The 17,758-nt window shown below is 54.2% G+C and overlaps 1 protein-coding gene across 3 annotated transcripts in view; it reads left to right on the top strand.

The window, feature by feature from the left end:
• The window catches only part of ANXA11 (annexin A11), a 42,252-nt gene extending 24,707 nt beyond the window's left edge, over positions 1-17,545 (top strand). The window contains exons 2-15 of one of the 3 annotated variants that reach the window (NM_174502.3): positions 896-958; positions 1,561-1,679; positions 3,412-3,798; positions 5,063-5,150; positions 5,394-5,488; positions 6,120-6,233; positions 8,366-8,456; positions 8,830-8,909; positions 9,044-9,100; positions 11,132-11,225; positions 13,593-13,688; positions 14,686-14,744; positions 14,944-15,066; positions 16,766-17,545. In NM_174502.3, the coding sequence (NP_776927.2) occupies positions 904-958; positions 1,561-1,679; positions 3,412-3,798; positions 5,063-5,150; positions 5,394-5,488; positions 6,120-6,233; positions 8,366-8,456; positions 8,830-8,909; positions 9,044-9,100; positions 11,132-11,225; positions 13,593-13,688; positions 14,686-14,744; positions 14,944-15,066; positions 16,766-16,825 (1,518 nt within the window). In that variant the 5' untranslated portion in view covers positions 896-903 and the 3' untranslated portion in view covers positions 16,826-17,545. Of the gene's footprint in view, positions 1-895; positions 959-1,560; positions 1,680-2,411; positions 2,525-3,411; positions 3,799-4,027; positions 4,958-5,062; positions 5,151-5,393; positions 5,489-6,119; positions 6,234-8,365; positions 8,457-8,829; positions 8,910-9,043; positions 9,101-11,131; positions 11,226-13,592; positions 13,689-14,685; positions 14,745-14,943; positions 15,067-16,765 lie in introns of those variants that run through there. The other 2 variants (NM_001435383.1, XM_024986533.2) reach the window with 2 other exon arrangements.
• The last annotated feature ends 213 nt before the right edge of the window (positions 17,546-17,758 follow it).

Genomic DNA, 17,758 nt, shown 5'->3' on the forward strand with positions numbered 1-17,758 from the left:
CTGGGTGTGCAAGGAGGAGCTGCTCACCTGGGCTCAGCAGGTGTGATTGTTAAGGAAGCCTACAGGTTTCCTCGCTTTCACTGGTCCTTCGGTGCCTCTTAAATTGTAATAGCCACTGATTGGCAAGAGTAAGCAGGTTTCCTGATGGTCTGAGACTGTAATATCACAGCAGCTCGTGTCCCTCCGGGCAGCTCCGCTGGTGTGAGACACGGCAGAAGGATCTGTGCAGAGAAGGGTTTGTGAGGGCAGGTGTCCCACCATCACCAAGAATTCTAGGTTCTGGGCCTGTCTCCTTCCCTCACTGCCGACCTGCAAGGCTCTTGCCCTTTCTGAGCTCCATCTGTAGGGACAGGATGGTACTGCCTTGCTTGATCAGATGAGCCCTCCTGAGGGCTCTCCTTACTTCTGGGGATGGTCATCCCGTACCCGGGGATTCCCTTGGCGGGTGAACCAGAGGCTGGAGAACAAAAGTGTAGTTTGGGGCAGATCCAGTTTGGAGCCCGCTGTGGACTGCTCAGGGTCTGTAGGTTGGGCGCAGGGAGATGGGAGCATGGGCTTTCCCCAGTGCTGGATGGATGGTAACAAAGAAATCCAGGCAGATAGACCTGGCCCCCTGAGAATGAGATGGGAGAACAGCGTCACACGTGCAGCATCCCTGTCAGCACAGGTGGGAGTGGAGCCTGGGTGAAAGGGGTGTACAAGGTAACTCACCAGCTAGTGGGTGGCGAATCCTGTAATGCCCCGATTGCTGTTTCTGGCAGGGGCCTGGTGGGTAAAGGGTGAGCTGGGTTGCCCCACCCCAGGTCAGGCCTGATGCAGCTCCTCCTGCTGGGGCTGGCTTGTGGGTGTCACTGTTCTCCAACGAGCCTGAGCACACTTCACTCTTTCCTTTCAGATCTAGCCATGAGCTACCCAGGCTACCCCCCGCCCGCAGGTGGCTACCCACCAGGTGCACCAGGTAAGAAGGTCTGGGGCCTGTGGGGGAGGGATTGCCCTCTCTTCAGAGGGTCTAGGCATGGAGAGTGGGGGAGTGATGGTGCTTTCCAGTCATTTCCTTGCTCCCTTCATACCTGCACAGTGCAGCCAGATGGGAAGGGGCTGGAGAAGAGCTTGGGTCCTGGGGCCAGGTGAGGCCAGGGTTTGAAGCCACTTATGAAAAGCCAGGGTGAGGCCAGGCCCCAGTCTCTCGCTTTATTAGCTGATAGGAACAGACGAACATGTTCCATTCTCTGAGACTCAGTTTTCTCCTTTGCAAATGAATTCAAGCGTCTCCATCACGGGGCTGGCCCAGACAGGGCCGCGATAGCCGGGTAGAGGCTCTGGCACGGGGTCCTCTGGAGCACTGCGCGGTGGCACTTGCCCCGTCGCTCCTCCTGCCCTATGCACACGGTTCGTGGTTCCCAGCAGCAGGGCCCCTGCGCGCAGGACGGGGAGGTAGTCGCTGAAGGTCAGATGCTGCTGCTGCAGCTGCTGCTGTGGGCCAGTAGCACTTCTACCTCTATCGGCACCTGAGCAGGAAGAGTGGGAACTGGCAAGTGACTCTGGGGAGCTCTGTCCTAGGTGTCCCGGAGCTGGAAAGCCACGCTGGAGGCCCCCAGGGCCTTTTCGCTGCCATGGACAGGGCTGTTTCTGACGGGCCAGCCATGATGCTAGCTGCTGTGCTACTTGTGAGGGCTACGGTGAGGGCTGTCACATGAACACTCACCGGGCTCCCAGCTAAGCCCTGACTGGCAGTAACTCTCTTAATCCTCCTTATAGCAATCGAGGCCATCACCAGTTATCCCCACTTCACACGAGGAAGCTGAGCCAGGATGGCTGAGTGCTCGCTCAGGGCACATGCCCCGGTCCTGCTGGTGTCAGAGCTGGGACTTCTTACTGCTGTTCCCCGACTGTCCTCCTGACAGCCAAGCCCTGTCTGCCTCTGTCCTGTCATCCTGCTTCTCCCTGCCTCCTACAGACGTGTGGTGACAGCATACAACCAAATCAGCGGGACAGCCCACCCCACCCGCTGTGCTTTTCCGTCACTCTGCACTCTGAGTGCTCCCTGAGCTCCGTACTCTGCTGGGCTCGGCACAGCCTCCCTGAGTGACCTGTCTGTACTCCTGGTCCATGGTGGTGAGCCCAGGAGAGCAGGTCTGCCCTTGGCCCTCTGCCTTCATAGCCCACAGAGAGTCTTGGGAGTGTTTGCTGAGTGGTCCTTCCTCCCTGAAAAGTGGGGAAGGTTCCTTATTTATTCTCTTCTCTGGCAGCAGGATCAGGCTAGACTCTGTTGCCTGAGTGTTTTCATTGTTGCCTGTAGGACGGCCCAAGGCCCTGCTTGGCCTCTTCTCTGACCGCCTGGGAGCTTGATGTCTCTGCCTTGTCCTCTTGGTGGGTGATCGGGGGGCTGATGGACTGGGTGTTGCTTTCAGGTGGCGGTGCCTGGGGAGGTGCTGGCTACCCGCCACCCACCATGCCTCCCATTGGGCTGGATAATGTGGCCAACTATGCAGGGCAGTTCAACCAGGACTACCTCTCAGGAGTGGTGAGTCCAGCCCGCCCACTGGGCTGCCCTGGGGGCCACTCTCGTGGGACCAGAGGGAGAAAGGCTGCGGGCTTCCACGGTGTCAGAGGGGTGTGTGTTACCCGAGGGCACGGAGGGTGTCGAACCGTATCTTAGGACAGAAGGGTTTCCATCAAGGCTCCCACCAGTTCACTGTCCCTCTGTGCGTCTCGTTTTTCTTGACGGTAAAGTGAGGGGTAGGGGAGTGTGTTGTGCTGTGTGGTCTTCCAGGTTCCTTTCAGCGCTGAGGGATTGGGTCGGGGTGAGGAATATGCATTGTGCACCTTCTGTATGCGCTCAGCATAGGGACGGGAGGAGGGTGAGGGGGTGTGTGTGTGTCACGCACGTGTGACTGATGCAGGTGTGTGTTGTCTGTGTTTGTACATGTGGATGACTGTCCTGGTTGGGCCTGGGGGCAGGTAACACAGGCAGGCGTGCTACTTTTGATTTGCTTATAAAATGGTGGATTTTATAATCTAAAGATAAACGTATGCGCAGTGTAAACAGTGCAACCACTACATAGTCTAATTTGCACCAGGCCCATTGTAGGTGCTGGGGATAGAAAACCCCAGCCTAGGAGTGCCTACCATCCACTGGGGGGAGACAGTGGTGTTGTGTTAAAGCGAGTGTGGCTGCTGTGGTGCACAGGCAGGTTAAGGGGTCAGTGGTGCAGGCGGAGGGCATGTGGGACAGGTGGGTGGGCTCGGTGGGCCTGCTGAGAGGCTGGTGGTGCTCGGAGTCAGCTTGAGCCGAGTGTGGCTCCGGGGCGCCCGCTGCAGGCTCAGGGTGGGGAAGGGCAGACAGACGATGGAGTGTGGCCTTACCTCTCCAGGGCTGTTAGTCTAAGGCTCTGCTTTGTGGACTTTCAGGCGGCCAACATGTCCGGGACGTTTGGAGGAGCCAACGTGCCAAACCTGTACCCGGGGGCCCCTGGGGGTGGTTACCCCCCAGTTCCCCCGGGGGGGTTCGGGCAGCCCCCTCCCGCCCAGCAGCCTGTTCCTTCGTATGGAATGTACCCGCCCCCTGGAGGAAACCCACCCTCCGGGATGCCTTCATATCCGCCATACCCAGGGGCCCCTGTGCCAGGCCAGCCCATGTTGCCCCCTGGACAGCAGCCCCCAGGGGTCTACCCTGGACAGCCGCCCATGACCTACCCTGGACAGTCACCAGTGCCACCTCCTGGGCAGCAGCCAGTGCCAAGCTATCCAGGGTACTCAGGTTCTGGGACTGTCACCCCTGCCGTGTCCCCCGCTCAGGTAAGTGCCAACCCTGTGCTGCTGCCTGTCCAGGCCTGGCCCTAAGGGCCAGAGACACGTGGCCTAGTGTCCCCTCGCAGGGATGCGGGAGGGCTCAGCCCTGTAGCTCTGACTTGTGGTTTTCAGTGTCGCTTTCTCACGGACTCCCCACCCCTGCTTGCGCTCCTGAGGGCCCAGGGAGCCGCCCTGTTTGTCCCAGCTTGGTTAGAGGGTCCCTGTGCGAGGCGGGTCTGAACGCTCCAGGTACTCTTCATTCCTCTTGTGTTATTTACAGCCTGGGTGTTGTGAGAACTGTCTCAAAAGGCCTTTGCCCAGTGGCTCTTAGTCTTTAATCTCTGGATGTGCCCTCCCAGACTCAAAACCAGCCCCTTTGAGTGTGGAAAATTGTTGGCGGTTCTTTCAGGACTGCTCTTGGCTCATTTTGGAGAGCAGTTCATGTTTGCAGAGCCTAGAATTCATTGTCATGGTTACACAGCCAAACCAGCCAAGCACAGGGCTAGTGGAATGTGGTTGACTAATATTTTTAGCCAGAGGGTCCATTCCCCTCCTTCCCCAACACCCACACATCCCCCTACCCCTGCCCTGCTCTGCATCATCCCTCTCTGCCTTCCCCTCATCTTTCTCTCAGCTTATTTCCTCTGTTAAAGCCAGTTTGTCCTAGATCATCCATCAAGGGAGAGTTTAGGCAGGAAAAATCCAGTGTGCTTGGAGCATAGCCGTCATTTGAGGAAGAAGTCCAGCAGGCAAGAAGGTCCTAGAGTCCAGAACACAGTGCCAGGAAACCAGAGTGAATCCAGGAGGTAGCCGGTCTGCATGTACCATCGTGAAGGCTGGACACTTGAAGGCATCCCGGAGGAACACCTGTTTCTGATGTGCACAGAGTGGGCTAAGCAGGCCTGTTAGGGGAGCCCCGATGTGCAGTGCTGAGGCCTTGAGGAGAGGCTGGAATCCTGTTCTGAGGCCTCCCCTTCATCTGGAGCCCTGGCCTGGAGGACCCGGGCATAGGGTAGATTTTCAGCATCAGGACTCAGCTCTAGGTAGGCTCCTCGCCATGGGAGCCCGGCAGATGCTTCAGTGCCAGGACACGAGGACAGGCGATGGTCACATTAGGCCGACTCAGTGTTGAGTCTCCTGTGCTGTCAACTGCAGGCTCCTTCAGGTACCCCAACTTTTAGAAGAAAGGTCATTTCCAGAGTCTGGACAGGCAGTCTCACGTCTAGGAAACGCAGCATCTTACTGTCTGTCTGTCTGTCTGTCTGAGTAGTTTGGAAACCGAGGCACCATCACAGATGCATCTGGCTTTGACCCCCTGCGAGATGCTGAAGTCCTGCGGAAGGCCATGAAGGGCTTTGGTGAGAGACCCTGGGTGGCACGAGTCCCAGCTGCCTCCCCCCTGACTCCCTCGGCAGTTACACAGTGGCTCTGTGGGCTGGGGTCGCTGGGTGGAGGCGGCCTGGCCCCGTGTTAGAGAAAGAGAGTGGATGTGGGGATGTATCGCGGATGCTCAGGAGAATTGGAGGGCCCAGGCCAAGAAAGTCTCTAGCCACAGAACATCCCTGTGACCCCACGCCCACTCCCACCTCTCCTTCCACCAGGGACTGACGAGCAGGCCATCATTGACTGCCTGGGTAGTCGCTCCAACAAGCAACGACAGCAGATCCTCCTGTCGTTCAAGACAGCATATGGGAAGGTGAGTGTTGGTTCCTGGGACCCACAGGGAAGGTCAGGGGTTCCTTTCTGAATCAGGGCATATCCTCCTGATAGGAGCAGCCTACTCCTGCTTTTCCCTGGGACCTGGATCTCCTAGATGGACCGTAAGGCATGTTAGGGCATTTCTTGGTGGCTCTCAACTGATGGCATCTTCTAGAGGCAAAGGATGCTCTGAAGCAGAAATCCCAGAGTCCACAGGGTACTGAAGTTTGCTGAGAGGTGCCCAGGGATCTGGGTTCTGTCCTGGCTCTGCTGTGACTCACCGAGACCATGGGCAAGTTATTTCTCTTTGAAGGAAGAGGCTTTAAGTACTGAACACATAGAAGTTTGAATTTGGGGGCTTTTGGATCTTATTAATGGAAAGATAACCACTGAGTACATATAGGCTAGTACATGCAGGCTAGTGTTCTGGCCTAGTGTCTCTCCTACGTTAATGGGCTATGAGTTCCCTGGGAATCTGGTTCAAATGCAGGTTACAATTCTGTAGGTCAGTCTGGGGCCTGAGGTTTGTCTTTTCTGTAAATGCTGCTGGATCTGGGATATTGTTCCCTATTGGTCACCTCCGTGGATTCTCAAAATAGGTTTTTTTGTTTGTCTAAATGTCCAATTAGGATTTGATCAAAGATCTGAAATCTGAACTGTCAGGAAACTTTGAGAAGACAATCTTGGCCCTGATGAAGACCCCTGTCCTCTTTGACGCTTATGAGATAAAGGAAGCTATCAAGGTGTGTATGTTCTGGCGTGTGGGCATGATGGACAAAGACCTAGACCACGTGTGTGTCTTAGCTCAATTAGTAGCTACTGTTGTCAGCACAGCTCCTGGGCTCCAAGTGCTGTAGAAAAGGGAACTTCTGGTGGCTCCTCCAAGAGGCAAATGAGGCATCACTCATCATCAGGGAGCATCTGAGTCTCTCTGCCTTAAATGGTGGGAGCTGGGGTTCAGAGGAAATCAGTGATCAGTGGTAGTAGGGGTGGGAGGAGTGGCTGACGTCATCCTCATTCATCAGGACTCTGTTGTTAGCAGATAACAGGACACTCTTGAGGAGCTTAAGCAGAGCCAGGGTGTAGAATCAGGAGGATAGAGACAGCAGCCTGACTCGGAGAAGGACGGGACTGGGCAGCATTTCTCATGCCTGCTGCTTGAGTGTCTGCTTTATTCTTCCATCTGCTTCTGTGCCTCTCCTTCTTTGGTACAGCATCCTTGTGGGCCCCTCCCCGAGTACCTGTCAGAGATCCAGCCGCGGAAGAGGCCAGCTGTCCCTTGATCCAAATTCCGAACAGGAGGCAGGTTTTGATGGACTTTGTTTGGGTTCAGCCTCCCCCTAGTCCTGTGACTGCCAAGACCCTCAGCAGGGGTCCTGTGGATGGGCTGGGGCCACTCCCACAGATGGGGGAGTCCTTGTGAGCTGAGCAGGTGCCCCAGAAGGAATCTAAGATTCCTCAGGGCCTAGTGGGCACAGTGACTCTTCCTGCCCCGAAGGGACATCCCCTGAAACTAGGTTCATCTCTCCGTGGGTGTCAAAAGACACAACTAAGCCAAGGAGCAGAAGAAAGTGACTCTGTGGACTGCAGCCTGCCAGGCTTGTCTGTCCATGGGATTCTCCATGGGATTCTCCAGGCAAGAATACTAGAGTGGATTGCCATTCCCTTCTCCAGGGGATCTTCCAAATCCAGGGATCGAACTCGAGTCTCCTACATTGCAGGCAGAATCTTTACTCTCTGAGCCACCAGGGAAGCCCAAGAAGCAGGAGAAGGATTTATTACTTGCAGCAAGTAAGAACGTCAGGGGTCTTTCCCAAAGCAGTGTCTCCTGGAACTGCAAAATTGGGGAAATTTTAAGCTAACACATACATATTCATGAAGGGGCTTGAATGGTCCACAGAGTCCATACCTAAAAAGGTCAACATCATCATCCCTTAGGTTCCAGTTGTTCTGGTGGTTGAGTGCCCAAGGGGGTTTAAATTCTGTAGAACAGCTCAAGAAAGTGCTTCGGGCTTGTCTTTACCATTGACGCAGAACCCAGGGTCTTTACATATGTTTTGTTATCTTGCCTATCGCTCTGTTGTTCCCTTAAGGACAAGTACTGTGGCCAGGCTTAGGTCACAAAATGGTTTAGGCCAGAAATGGTTTCTCTTATGTCAAGAAAGTCCTTCCTCATTCTCTTGCTTCCAGGACACCTACCATATGTGCCCCCAGTATCACTCCCATTTTATGGTCAAGGAGCCAGAGGCACAGAGAGGTGAAGTAACATGCCGAAGGTCACACAGCTAGTGATCATCAGAACCAAGAGGCAACCCGATGCAGAAGCCAGGCTACTGACCCTGTCCCCTGCCTCCTCACTGTCCCTTCCTCAGCTGTCTCTTCCATCCTCAATGTTGTTCCCTTTCCTTAGGTGTCTCCAGATGCTCCCCTCTCCACTATGGGAGTCAGGTTTTCCCACATGTTCATGCTCTTGCTTTCAAACCGTTTTCTCAGTTTGTCACCTTATTCATGGACTGAATTGGAATAAAACAGATCTAGGTCCGCCTCTCAGCCCCACCATTTACAGTGTGGTCTTGGACAAGTCACCACACTTCTCTGATTTCTTGGTGTCCTGGAAGATGGAATGGGGATAATCCTTCAAATGGACCTCTATTTGTCACCATGTTGCTATCTTTCCTGGGACTTTCCTGGGACTGTGTGGGGAGTTTGGCTGCTTCAGGCCAGGGTAGCAGCAGCAGCGTGACAGGTGGGTCTGTGTCTGTGGCCTCTCCCACTGGGGTTTGTTTCCTGTGGGATCATGGCACCTGCTCTCCCCTGCGTGCCAGCAAGGAGGCTGTCACAAGCTCCTGCTCTGTCATGCGCTCTGGCTCCGCAGGGGGCGGGCACTGATGAAGCCTGCCTGATCGAGATCCTGGCCTCCCGCAGCAACGAGCACATCCGGGAGCTGAACAGAGTCTACAAGACAGGTGAGGCTGGCCCCAGGGCCTCACCCGCCTGGGCCACACCCTCTCCCTCCAGGGGCCTGAACTCTTCCTTCCTGACCTTGTCTCCTCATCTCCTGCCATCCCTAGTACACTGGGCTTCCATCCCAGGCCCAGCCCTGCTTGCTGTTTACACAGAAGCAGGTAGCTGGGGTTAAGGGAGGGCTGAGGGAGAACCTGGGCGTGACTAGGGCCAGGTCAGCCTGGGAGTCATAGCCCTCCTGGTCTCCAGCTGTATGTTCCTGGGGGCCGGGTGGGCCACCTGTCTCCTCGTGCCAGTGCTCACTGTTGGCTGTGTGCAGTGGGCAGCTTGGTCCACGGAGCTACAGGGTGGCCCTTCCCTGCATCTCCCTTTCAGAATTCAAAAAGACCCTGGAGGAGGCCATTCGGAGCGACACTTCAGGGCACTTCCAGCGGCTCCTCATCTCTCTCTCTCAGGTACTTTCCCAGGGCAGAGCTTGGGCCTACGGTAGGGAGAGGTGGACGTCTGAGTCACGGGGAAGAGGAGCAGGGATGGAGGGAGGGATGTGACTCCAAGGAGTGGCCTTGCCTCACAGCCTGCTTCCTTTCAGGGAAACCGGGATGAAAGCACAAACGTGGACATGACCCTTGTCCAGAGAGATGTGCAGGTGAGTGTGATGGCCGCTTCCCTGGCTTCCTGAGCAGGGGCGTTTCCCACTTCCGTGTGTTATGAGGGGTGGAAACAGCAAAGATTAGGAGTGGATTCCAGACTCTCTGAGTTTCACAGGCTCTGCTGCTTATCAACTGTGTGACCTTGAGCGGGTCACCCCACCTCCATAGTCTTCAGTCTCCTGCCCTGTAGGAGGGACCATGTGGGATAATATTAACAGTTGGTAGATCAGTGATGGATGTGGGATTTCATGTGACTCGGTACTTGTCTTGTGTTTGATTGACTAGACCATTATTCTGTTAAGCTTTTGATTTGAACCTAGAAACCAGCTGCCATGTTAGTTGTGGAGCCTGAGAATTCTGCCCTTGTCCCCAGCCTGGTGTGAACTGCAGACCAAAATGGGAACTGTCTCTGGCCGTTTCCTCTCCTTGTCCAGGCATCCAAGCGCCTCTCAAGAGGAGTTTGGGTTTCCCACTGATGATGTCAGACCACCGTAGCAGTTCTGGTTGGAGAGGGCCCTGGCTTCCTGGTGGGCTGGCGGGCACCAAGGTGTCCAGGTGAGGACACTGAGGCCCAGGAAGGCAGAGCTGTGTCCCAAGAGACCTGGAGGCAGAGCCTGGACAGAGGCCCAGACGCCTCGCTCACTCCCTGTGCCCAGACAGCGCCTGCCCCTGCCCTGGTCCCGGACCCCTCCTTAACATCTCCCTGGCTTGGGACCCCCATTTCCATAACTGAACTCAGGGCTGGACATCCTCAAAGCCCCAGGCTCTGGCCTTGGCCCTGTGGGGATTTTCCCATTGCTGTTTCCTGTCCAGGCCGTTTCTTAGCTCAGGCAGAAGTTGCCTTGGTTGAAGGGTTTCGTGCCAACTACTCTGCCTTCTTACCTCTGGACCTGCTTGGCTTCACCTTGATTTGTGGGGTCTCTGAGCCCCTGATGGGCACCTTCTGCCCTCAAACATTTGTGCCTTTAAGTCCACGAGCTGCTGCTACCTGAGGCTCGGAAGGCACTTTGGAGCTGTCTGGTTCAAAGGTTACCAATTGGCATATATACTGAGCTTAGACCTTAAGAGGAAACTGCACATTCTTCCCATTTACAAACATAAAATGGTGTATGCAATGAAATGGTAGGCACCTATCACATGAAGTCCCACATCCATAGCTGCGATCTATCAATTGTAATAGTTACTGTCTTATGTGTTTCCGCTTCTAGATAGGGAAACTGCCTTTAAGATGAGAAATTTCATATGGACATCTGGATTTCTGGCTCCTCTGGTAGCTCAGTTGGTAGAGTATCTGCCTGCAGTACAGGAGACCCAGGCTCAGTCGGTAGAGAATCTGCCTGCGGTGCAGGAAACCCAAGTTTGATCCCTGGGTTGGGGAGATGCCCTGGAGAAGGAAATGGCAATCCATTCTAGTATTCTCGCCTGGAAAATTCTAGGGACAGAGGAACCTGGCGGGCCATGGGGTTGTAAGAGTTGGACACGACTTAGCAACTAAACCACTGCATGAAAAGTGGATCTGGGGGCTGTGAGCCTTGTTTCTCTGTCCTGTTCTCAGCTGAGAAGCACCTCTGTGTAGTCCCCATGGTCCCCACCACTCTCCGGCCTTAAACTGCCCTGATTCCTGCATTTAAGTTACCCAGTGGCCCCTTCGGGCTTTCAGGTTGGTGACCCTGAATCTAATTCACGCTTCCCACGTTAGAGCTGAGAGCACTGAGAGGGCCAGTGACCTGCCTGGAGTCCCGTGGCAAGAGGGTAGTCGAGCTAGAGCTGAGGCCTGTGTTCTCCTTTGTGCTGCTGCCCCTTGGTTCCTTGCCTGTCCCGGACCCAGCGGCCTCGGCTCTCCTGGCCCAGGGGATGTGTGGATGGCATCTGTCTCAGCACAGTGAATGGAACTCAGCTGGGGCCCTGCCCCCCTTTCCCACCCCTCTGGGCTTCAGGGCCCAGAGATTCTGCCCAGCTGTCCTAGGTGACCTGGGCCTGGAGTCGGGGGTGAGGCCTGCATGCCTATCTGTCCATCTTCTGTCCAGGAGCTCTATGCAGCCGGGGAGAACCGCCTGGGAACAGATGAGTCCAAGTTCAATGCGATTCTGTGCTCCCGGAGCCGGGCCCACCTGGTGGCAGGTAAGGCTGTCCTGGCTTCCCTGTAGCCAGGAAACGGATTGCAGAAACACTTGGCAGTTCCTCACTGCAGGGGCCTTTCACTTCCTTGAAAGAGCCCCCTAGTGGCGATTTACAGGATTTTATCAGCGTGTTTCCAGCGTATGCTGGCATCTGGTTCTGAGGAAAGCGAGGGAGGAGGTGAGAGAAAGGGGGTCGTCCTGATGGTTGGTATCTTTACCTGCTAGAATTTTTTCAGAGTTTTTTTGTTTGTGAGCAGTTTTTAATTTCTTTTTTTTTATTGAAATATAGTTGATTTATAATGTTGTGCCAATCTCTGTTGTACAGCAAAGTGAATTAGTTTTACACATTTATACATTCTTTTTAAAATTTTCTTTTCCATGGTTTATCCCAGGAGATTGGATATAGTCCCCTGTACTATACAGGTGGAAGCCCTGCTGACAGTTGCATGGACTTAGGTGTCTATCTTGAATAAAACAGGGAGCCAGTGGAGGGCTTGGTGTGAGGGAGGGGTGTGATTTGACTTAGGTTTTGCAAGTGTACTGGCAGTTGTACTGAGAAGAGTGACGGGGTCTGTGGTGAAGAAGGAAACCAGTTAGGAGACGGCTGCGTCAGTCCAGGGGAGCAGTGATGGTGGTGTGGACAGCTGGTAGGGGCCGGTGGTGAGAAGGGGTCAGATCCCGGCTCTGTCTGCGGATGAAGTGGATGTGGGGTGTGAGAGAGAGAAAGGACCCCGGGATTTGTCCCCGCTGTGCCAGTGGGAGAGGGCGGGGCCCTTGACTGAGAGTGGGAGGCTTTAAGGAGGGAGGGAGCCAGGAGCCACAGATGCCGTGCAAGCCTCTAGGTTTGTGAGCCCGGAGGGCTGAAGAGGTCTGGCTAGAGGTGGAAGTTTGGGAGCTGAGTGGGTTGAAGGAGTTTGAGGCCCCGGGACTGCCTTGGGAGGGAGCGCAGCGGTCTGAGGACAGGGCTCTGGCCATGGCAGGAGACTTAGGAGGGACACCCAGAGAAAGGGGTGTCCTAGAGGCCAGCAGGGTCAGCGTATAAGAGGGCAGGTGAGGATGGGAACAATGACCACACCTAGCCGCGGGGTGGGATCTCCAGCACCCACTGTGTGCATGCACTGAGCCTTTAATAAAGGCCAGTAGACGCCATTCTCCCACTTTACAGATGAGGAAGGGGGTGAAGGGCAGCTGGGGAAGTCAGGTACCCAGCTGGTAATGTGGCAGAGCTGGCGTTTGCCCTCAGCTGCCTGCCTCCACAGCACACACGTGAGCCTCTGCACTGCACTGTAATGGAGCGTGTGCGCACACATGTTCATCTTGGTCATTAGTTATTTTTATAAGTATGAAATGTGTTTGTAGCACATCAGAACTGCACGAATGATACTAGTCAGGAGAAAAGAGCTGAGCTGAGTTGGGCACAGAGGTAGGAGGAATCATGATTCTGATACGCACACGACAGCAGTTTGGAGAAGACAGAAACTGAGACCTTGGCCAGGGAAGAGGAGGTTATATCCTGGGGGCAGAGCTCAAGGTAGGACCCGGGTCTCCATGGCTCCACCTGCCTCTCTTGGAACCTGTGGGTGCTCAGCCCAACCCAGGGTAAGCTGGGGTGCCGGAGTGGTGGTAGCTTACAGTCAGATTGAGAAAGACCGACGCACAGAATGGAGAAGGGCTGGGACTGGAAGTGGTGGGTCTGAGAAGAGCGTATTGGTGTCAGGGCTCCTGGACAGGGGATTGTGGTACAGTGGGTAAGCGGAGGCGCTGGTAAGGGGACTGAGTGAGCAGGCCGGGGGGCGGGGGAGTGCACTTGCCTGGGGGTGAAGAACCGGCAGGCTTGAGAGCTGGGCCAGTGTGGTCACTGGGACCGCCTAGGGTGCCAGGAGCAGAGTGGGAGGGGCTCTGGGAGGAGGCAGAGCTCTCACCACGCGTCCTGTCCGAGTCAGCTCGGGCTGCCATAATAAAATACGACGGGCCCGGTGGCTTAAACAGCAGAAATCTGTTTTTTCCCAGTTCTGGAGGCCAGAAGTCCAAGATCAAGGTGCCGGCAGTGATGGTTTCTCTTGAGGGCTCTCTCCTTGGCTCGCACGTGGCCCCTCCTTGCTGTGTCTGTGTATGCTCTTAGTTCTGTGTTTACAGCCCTGGTGTTTGCTTGTGTGTTCAAATCTCCTTTTCTTATAAAGACACCAATCAGATTGGATTCGGGCCCATGCTGAGGGCCTCATTTTAACTTAATTACCTCTTTAAAGACTATCTCCAAGTACAGTTAAATTCTGAAGTCCTGGGAGTTGGGACACTTCAACAGAGGAATTTGGGGCGAGCGTCAGGGACAGAATTCAGTTCATAATGTGTCCCTCTGTCTTCCCACTAGTTTTTAACGAGTATCAGAGGATGACAGGACGTGACATTGAGAAGAGCATCTGCCGGGAGATGTCCGGGGACCTGGAGCAGGGCATGCTGGCTGTGGGTAGGTGTCTCAGCCCGCCTGCTGGGGCCTGGGGTGTGTTGTGAGTTTTCTGGGTGCTCACCCACCCTCTGGTTGAGGACGAGCATAGTGAGAGGGTCCAAGATTGTTAAATCCAGCTGCCAACGCAGTGAAATCAGGCTGCTTCCTGGATCACTGTGTAGTTGTGCCCCCAGCGGTCTTGTTTGTATTTCAAGCCCAGCCCCGGGGAGGGAGCTGCAGTGTGAGCACCAGTGGGAGCACGACCAGCCGCTCTCCGGGAGGAAGATGACTCACATCCTGCCAAGTCTTCTCTAAAAATACATCCCTGCAGGCAGTTGTCAGATGTTTGTGATGGAAACACGTGGAAAGATTTTTTTTTTACTTGCAACAGCAAAACAGGCCCTGGCTGAGGAAAGCTGGCGTAGCTCCCAGGACGCTGTGCGCTTCCCACAGTGCCTGGGTTCTGTCCTCCAGAGCAGGGCCTGGCAGGCTCTAGGCCAGTCCTCCCCCAGCCCTCCACCTGAGAGTTTGGCCCCTCTTTATACCCACTTGGGACTATCACAGGTTGTCCATCTTCTGCTTTGCTTTTCTTGGAGCTTTCTCAATGGGACAGGTTCCCCTGTGTCCCCCATGGTAGGTATCATGGCCTGAGAACCCTAGTTAGATATTCATTCTGCTCAGACATCCTTCCCCCCAGTGTCACGCCATCCCAACAGGTCCCCTCCTGCCTGAGCAGCTGTATGATTCCTAACTAACATCCACATTCCTTCCCTACACAGCTTCCTCCATCACACTGGTTACCAAGAAAGGGGTTGTATTGGTGTCCAGGCTCTGCCTGTTTCTATTCCAGAGGGCTGGAGCCAGGATCGTGGGATAATTGAGCCTAAAGGAGATGAGGGAGGAAGATGGATGCAGTGGTGTGTTTGATGGACAGTCGGCCTTCTAAGAGGAGGCTGTGTGCTCCATGCCCCCCTAGACTGAGTTTTCTGCAGATCAACTTATGCTTTCTCTCTTCCAGTGAAATGTCTTAAGAATACCCCAGCCTTCTTTGCTGAAAGGCTCAACAAGGCCATGAGGGTAGGTAATCCCCAGGTGCAGGGTCTGGGTGAGGGGGGTATCTCAGCCCATCCTGTGATTGGGACCTTGCTCAGGGGAGGAAGCTTGAGGAAAGCCAGCCTTCCTCCAGAAGGGGCGGGGAGGGGCCCAGGGCCTAGGAAAGGTAGGGACTGGATGTTGAGGAGGTCCATAGCTCACGCCCTCGGGCCACTCTCTTTAGGGAGCCGGAACCAAAGACCGGACCCTGATCCGCATCATGGTGTCTCGCAGCGAGATCGACCTCCTGGACATCAGAGCAGAGTATAAGCGGCTGTATGGCAAGTCGCTGTACCACGACATCACGGTACGGGCCTCCGGGGGCCGTCTGGGCTGTCTGCCTGGCCGCTCCCCCTGTCCCCTTTGCTCCTCCTCCTCACAACTCCTATGGGCTTGGCCTCAGCCAAGCGTGGGCTTCTCGTCTGTGGTCCTCTACTTGCCCTCGTCAGCTTTCACTTGTTCGCCTGCATGCACAGCAGCAGCTTGTCAGCTCCTGATAGCAGGGGGAGTCTTGACCTTGTTCTCACCCCACCCTCCATCCCAGCATCCAGCACAACTGCTGTTCAGGAAATGGTTGGCAGAGGAGGGTCCACAATCAGCACGAGACTCACAGTACCACCCCCCACACACATGTACACCTGGGGCCTGGCCTTCAGAGTCCAGCCACCCTGTGGATCTGGCATCCATCAGTGAGAACTCAGGTCCCAAGCCCCCCAGAGGGTGCATGGCTCTGGCTCCCTGACGAGTCACCTCTTTCAGCTTTATGGTGGGGGCAGCACAGGAAGGCAGTTCAGAGCAAGAGCTCGGGGGTCACACCACTTGGGGTCCAGTTCTTGCTTTTCTATTAATATTCGCTCACTGTGTGATCTCACACAGCTTGCGTAAACCTCCCTGAACCCTAGTTCCATCACCCTTAAGATGACCCCACCCCAGAAGTGTTGGATCTTGAAGGGAGTGGCCCATGTGAAGCGTACTGTACGACATATGCGTGTCTAATAGACTTGAAGGGAGTGGCCCATGTGAAGCGTACTGTACGACATATGCGTGTCTAATAGACTTGAAGGGAGTGGCCCATGTGAAGCGTACTGTACGACATGTGCGTGTCTAATAGACTTGAGGGGAGTGGCCCATGTGAAGCATATTGTACGATGTGTGCGTGTCTAGTAGACACTAGTGCCTCTTTATCACTGTGTGCCAGGGACAGTCTGACAAATTGGTTCCTATTGCAGAGCGGTGGGGAGGAGGGGCTTCTGATAGTCAAATTCTGAACTCACATGAATCCTAAAATTGAAACTGCCACACCCAGGTCCTGATTTCAGACTCACTGGTGTTTGATGTTGGGCATCTTTTTGAGAGAAGCTTCTCTCTCTCTTCTTGGCTATAGAAACAGTGCTGCCGATAGCAGTCTTGTGTGTGTCAGTAGGCTGTGGGCATCTGGAATAAGGCATAGGCCTTGCCCTTAAGGAAGAAAATGATCAGAAATTAGCTCACTGTGGCCTTACTTCTAAGTGCAGTGGACAGTTGGATGAGAGCTCAATGTGAACCGGGAGCCGAAATGGTAACTGTCTCCTCCACTGGACGGTCGTATCACAGTAGATGACATTTCCGGTAGAGGACACGGTGGTGCCTTATGGTATAATCCCCGTTGAGTGCAACAGAAATGCACTGGGCAGAGGCCGCCATCAGTTAGACCTGGGTAGGGGTGTTTCTGGCTGTTTAAACATTTTTTGTGTTTGTTTTTCAAATTCTGACTTTGATCACTGGGGTGAATACAGCTTTCAGTTTTTTTGGTGGAGGAGACTAGGGAGGCTGAGCTGCACTGTCCATGGTCCATGCACCTGTGAGGCCAGCATGTGAGCTGCTCACCTGCTCAGCAAAATGGGAAATTCCGTAAGATAGGGCCACCTCTCTGTAAGGGCACTTTGGGCAGAAGAAAATCAAGAGCCAGGAAGCCAGAACTGGTCAAGCCTTTCTTAATTTGATGTCTTGCTCCTTTCTGTGACCAGGGAGACACTTCAGGGGATTACCGGAAGATTCTGCTGAAGATCTGTGGTGGCAATGACTGAGCAGTGGCTGGTGGGTCACTTCTGTCCACCTGCTGGCAACAGCAATGCCAGGAAAAGGCCAAAAGAACGTTTGTCTGTTTCTAACAAATCTACAAAGTAGCCCCCAGGTGTCACAGTTCAGACCAACTGTAGAGCCTTGGCCCCATCTCCTCCCCCGCCCTCGATCCGTGCATTGTGCTTGTGCCCGAGAACCTAGTCAGTCTCGAACTCTCTCAGGACGCCTCCTCCCCATCCCGACCCCTCACAGCCTCTTGCAGCTAAAGTAGATGTTTTGTTTCCTGACTCATGCAGTCATTCCTCTTTGCTTATGGTTGAAACTCTTGGCTTCCTTCTAGTCATGTAGTTTTGTATGTTTAGAGGTTTTTTTTTTTTTAATATATAGTTGCAGACAGTTGCATACACATCTTTGCTGCATACAAAGTTTGGATAAAAGAGGTGGGGGGTTGGAGTGCCATGTCTTCACTGAGGAGTAAAAGGGAAAACCTTTCAGGATAGACTCTGCATCTGGTGAAAATGTGTCATGAGCTTTGTTGTTGCCAAACTCACTCCTTTTTAGAAAAGAAAAGGCCAGAAAGTCATCTGTTCTTTCTTCTACACAAACCACAAGAACAAAGCCAGCTCCCTGCCAGTGACAGGGCTTCTTGTAATTGAGAATGTGCCTTAAACCTGAATGTTGATGGCCAAATGCTGTTTCCAAATTAAAGTCAGCCAGCTCTGGAACGTTCTGGAAGTGTTTTCCTGGTGCCAGTTTGCTTTCTCATGCTTCATGATTCTGCCCTGTAGCTTAGGGGTTCCATCCTTATTAACTCGTGAAAAGTTATATGGCTTTAAATAGAAACTTGTGCTTAGGAAACCCTGAATGTAAGTAATTTGCAGGGACTGGGCCTTAAGGACATGAGAAATGGGGGTTCCTGAAATCTTTGCTCAGGGCCT

The sequence above is a fragment of the Bos taurus genome, chromosome 28 (genome assembly GCF_002263795.3).
Source record: "Bos taurus isolate L1 Dominette 01449 registration number 42190680 breed Hereford chromosome 28, ARS-UCD2.0, whole genome shotgun sequence".
Taxonomy (NCBI): domain Eukaryota; kingdom Metazoa; phylum Chordata; class Mammalia; order Artiodactyla; family Bovidae; genus Bos; species Bos taurus.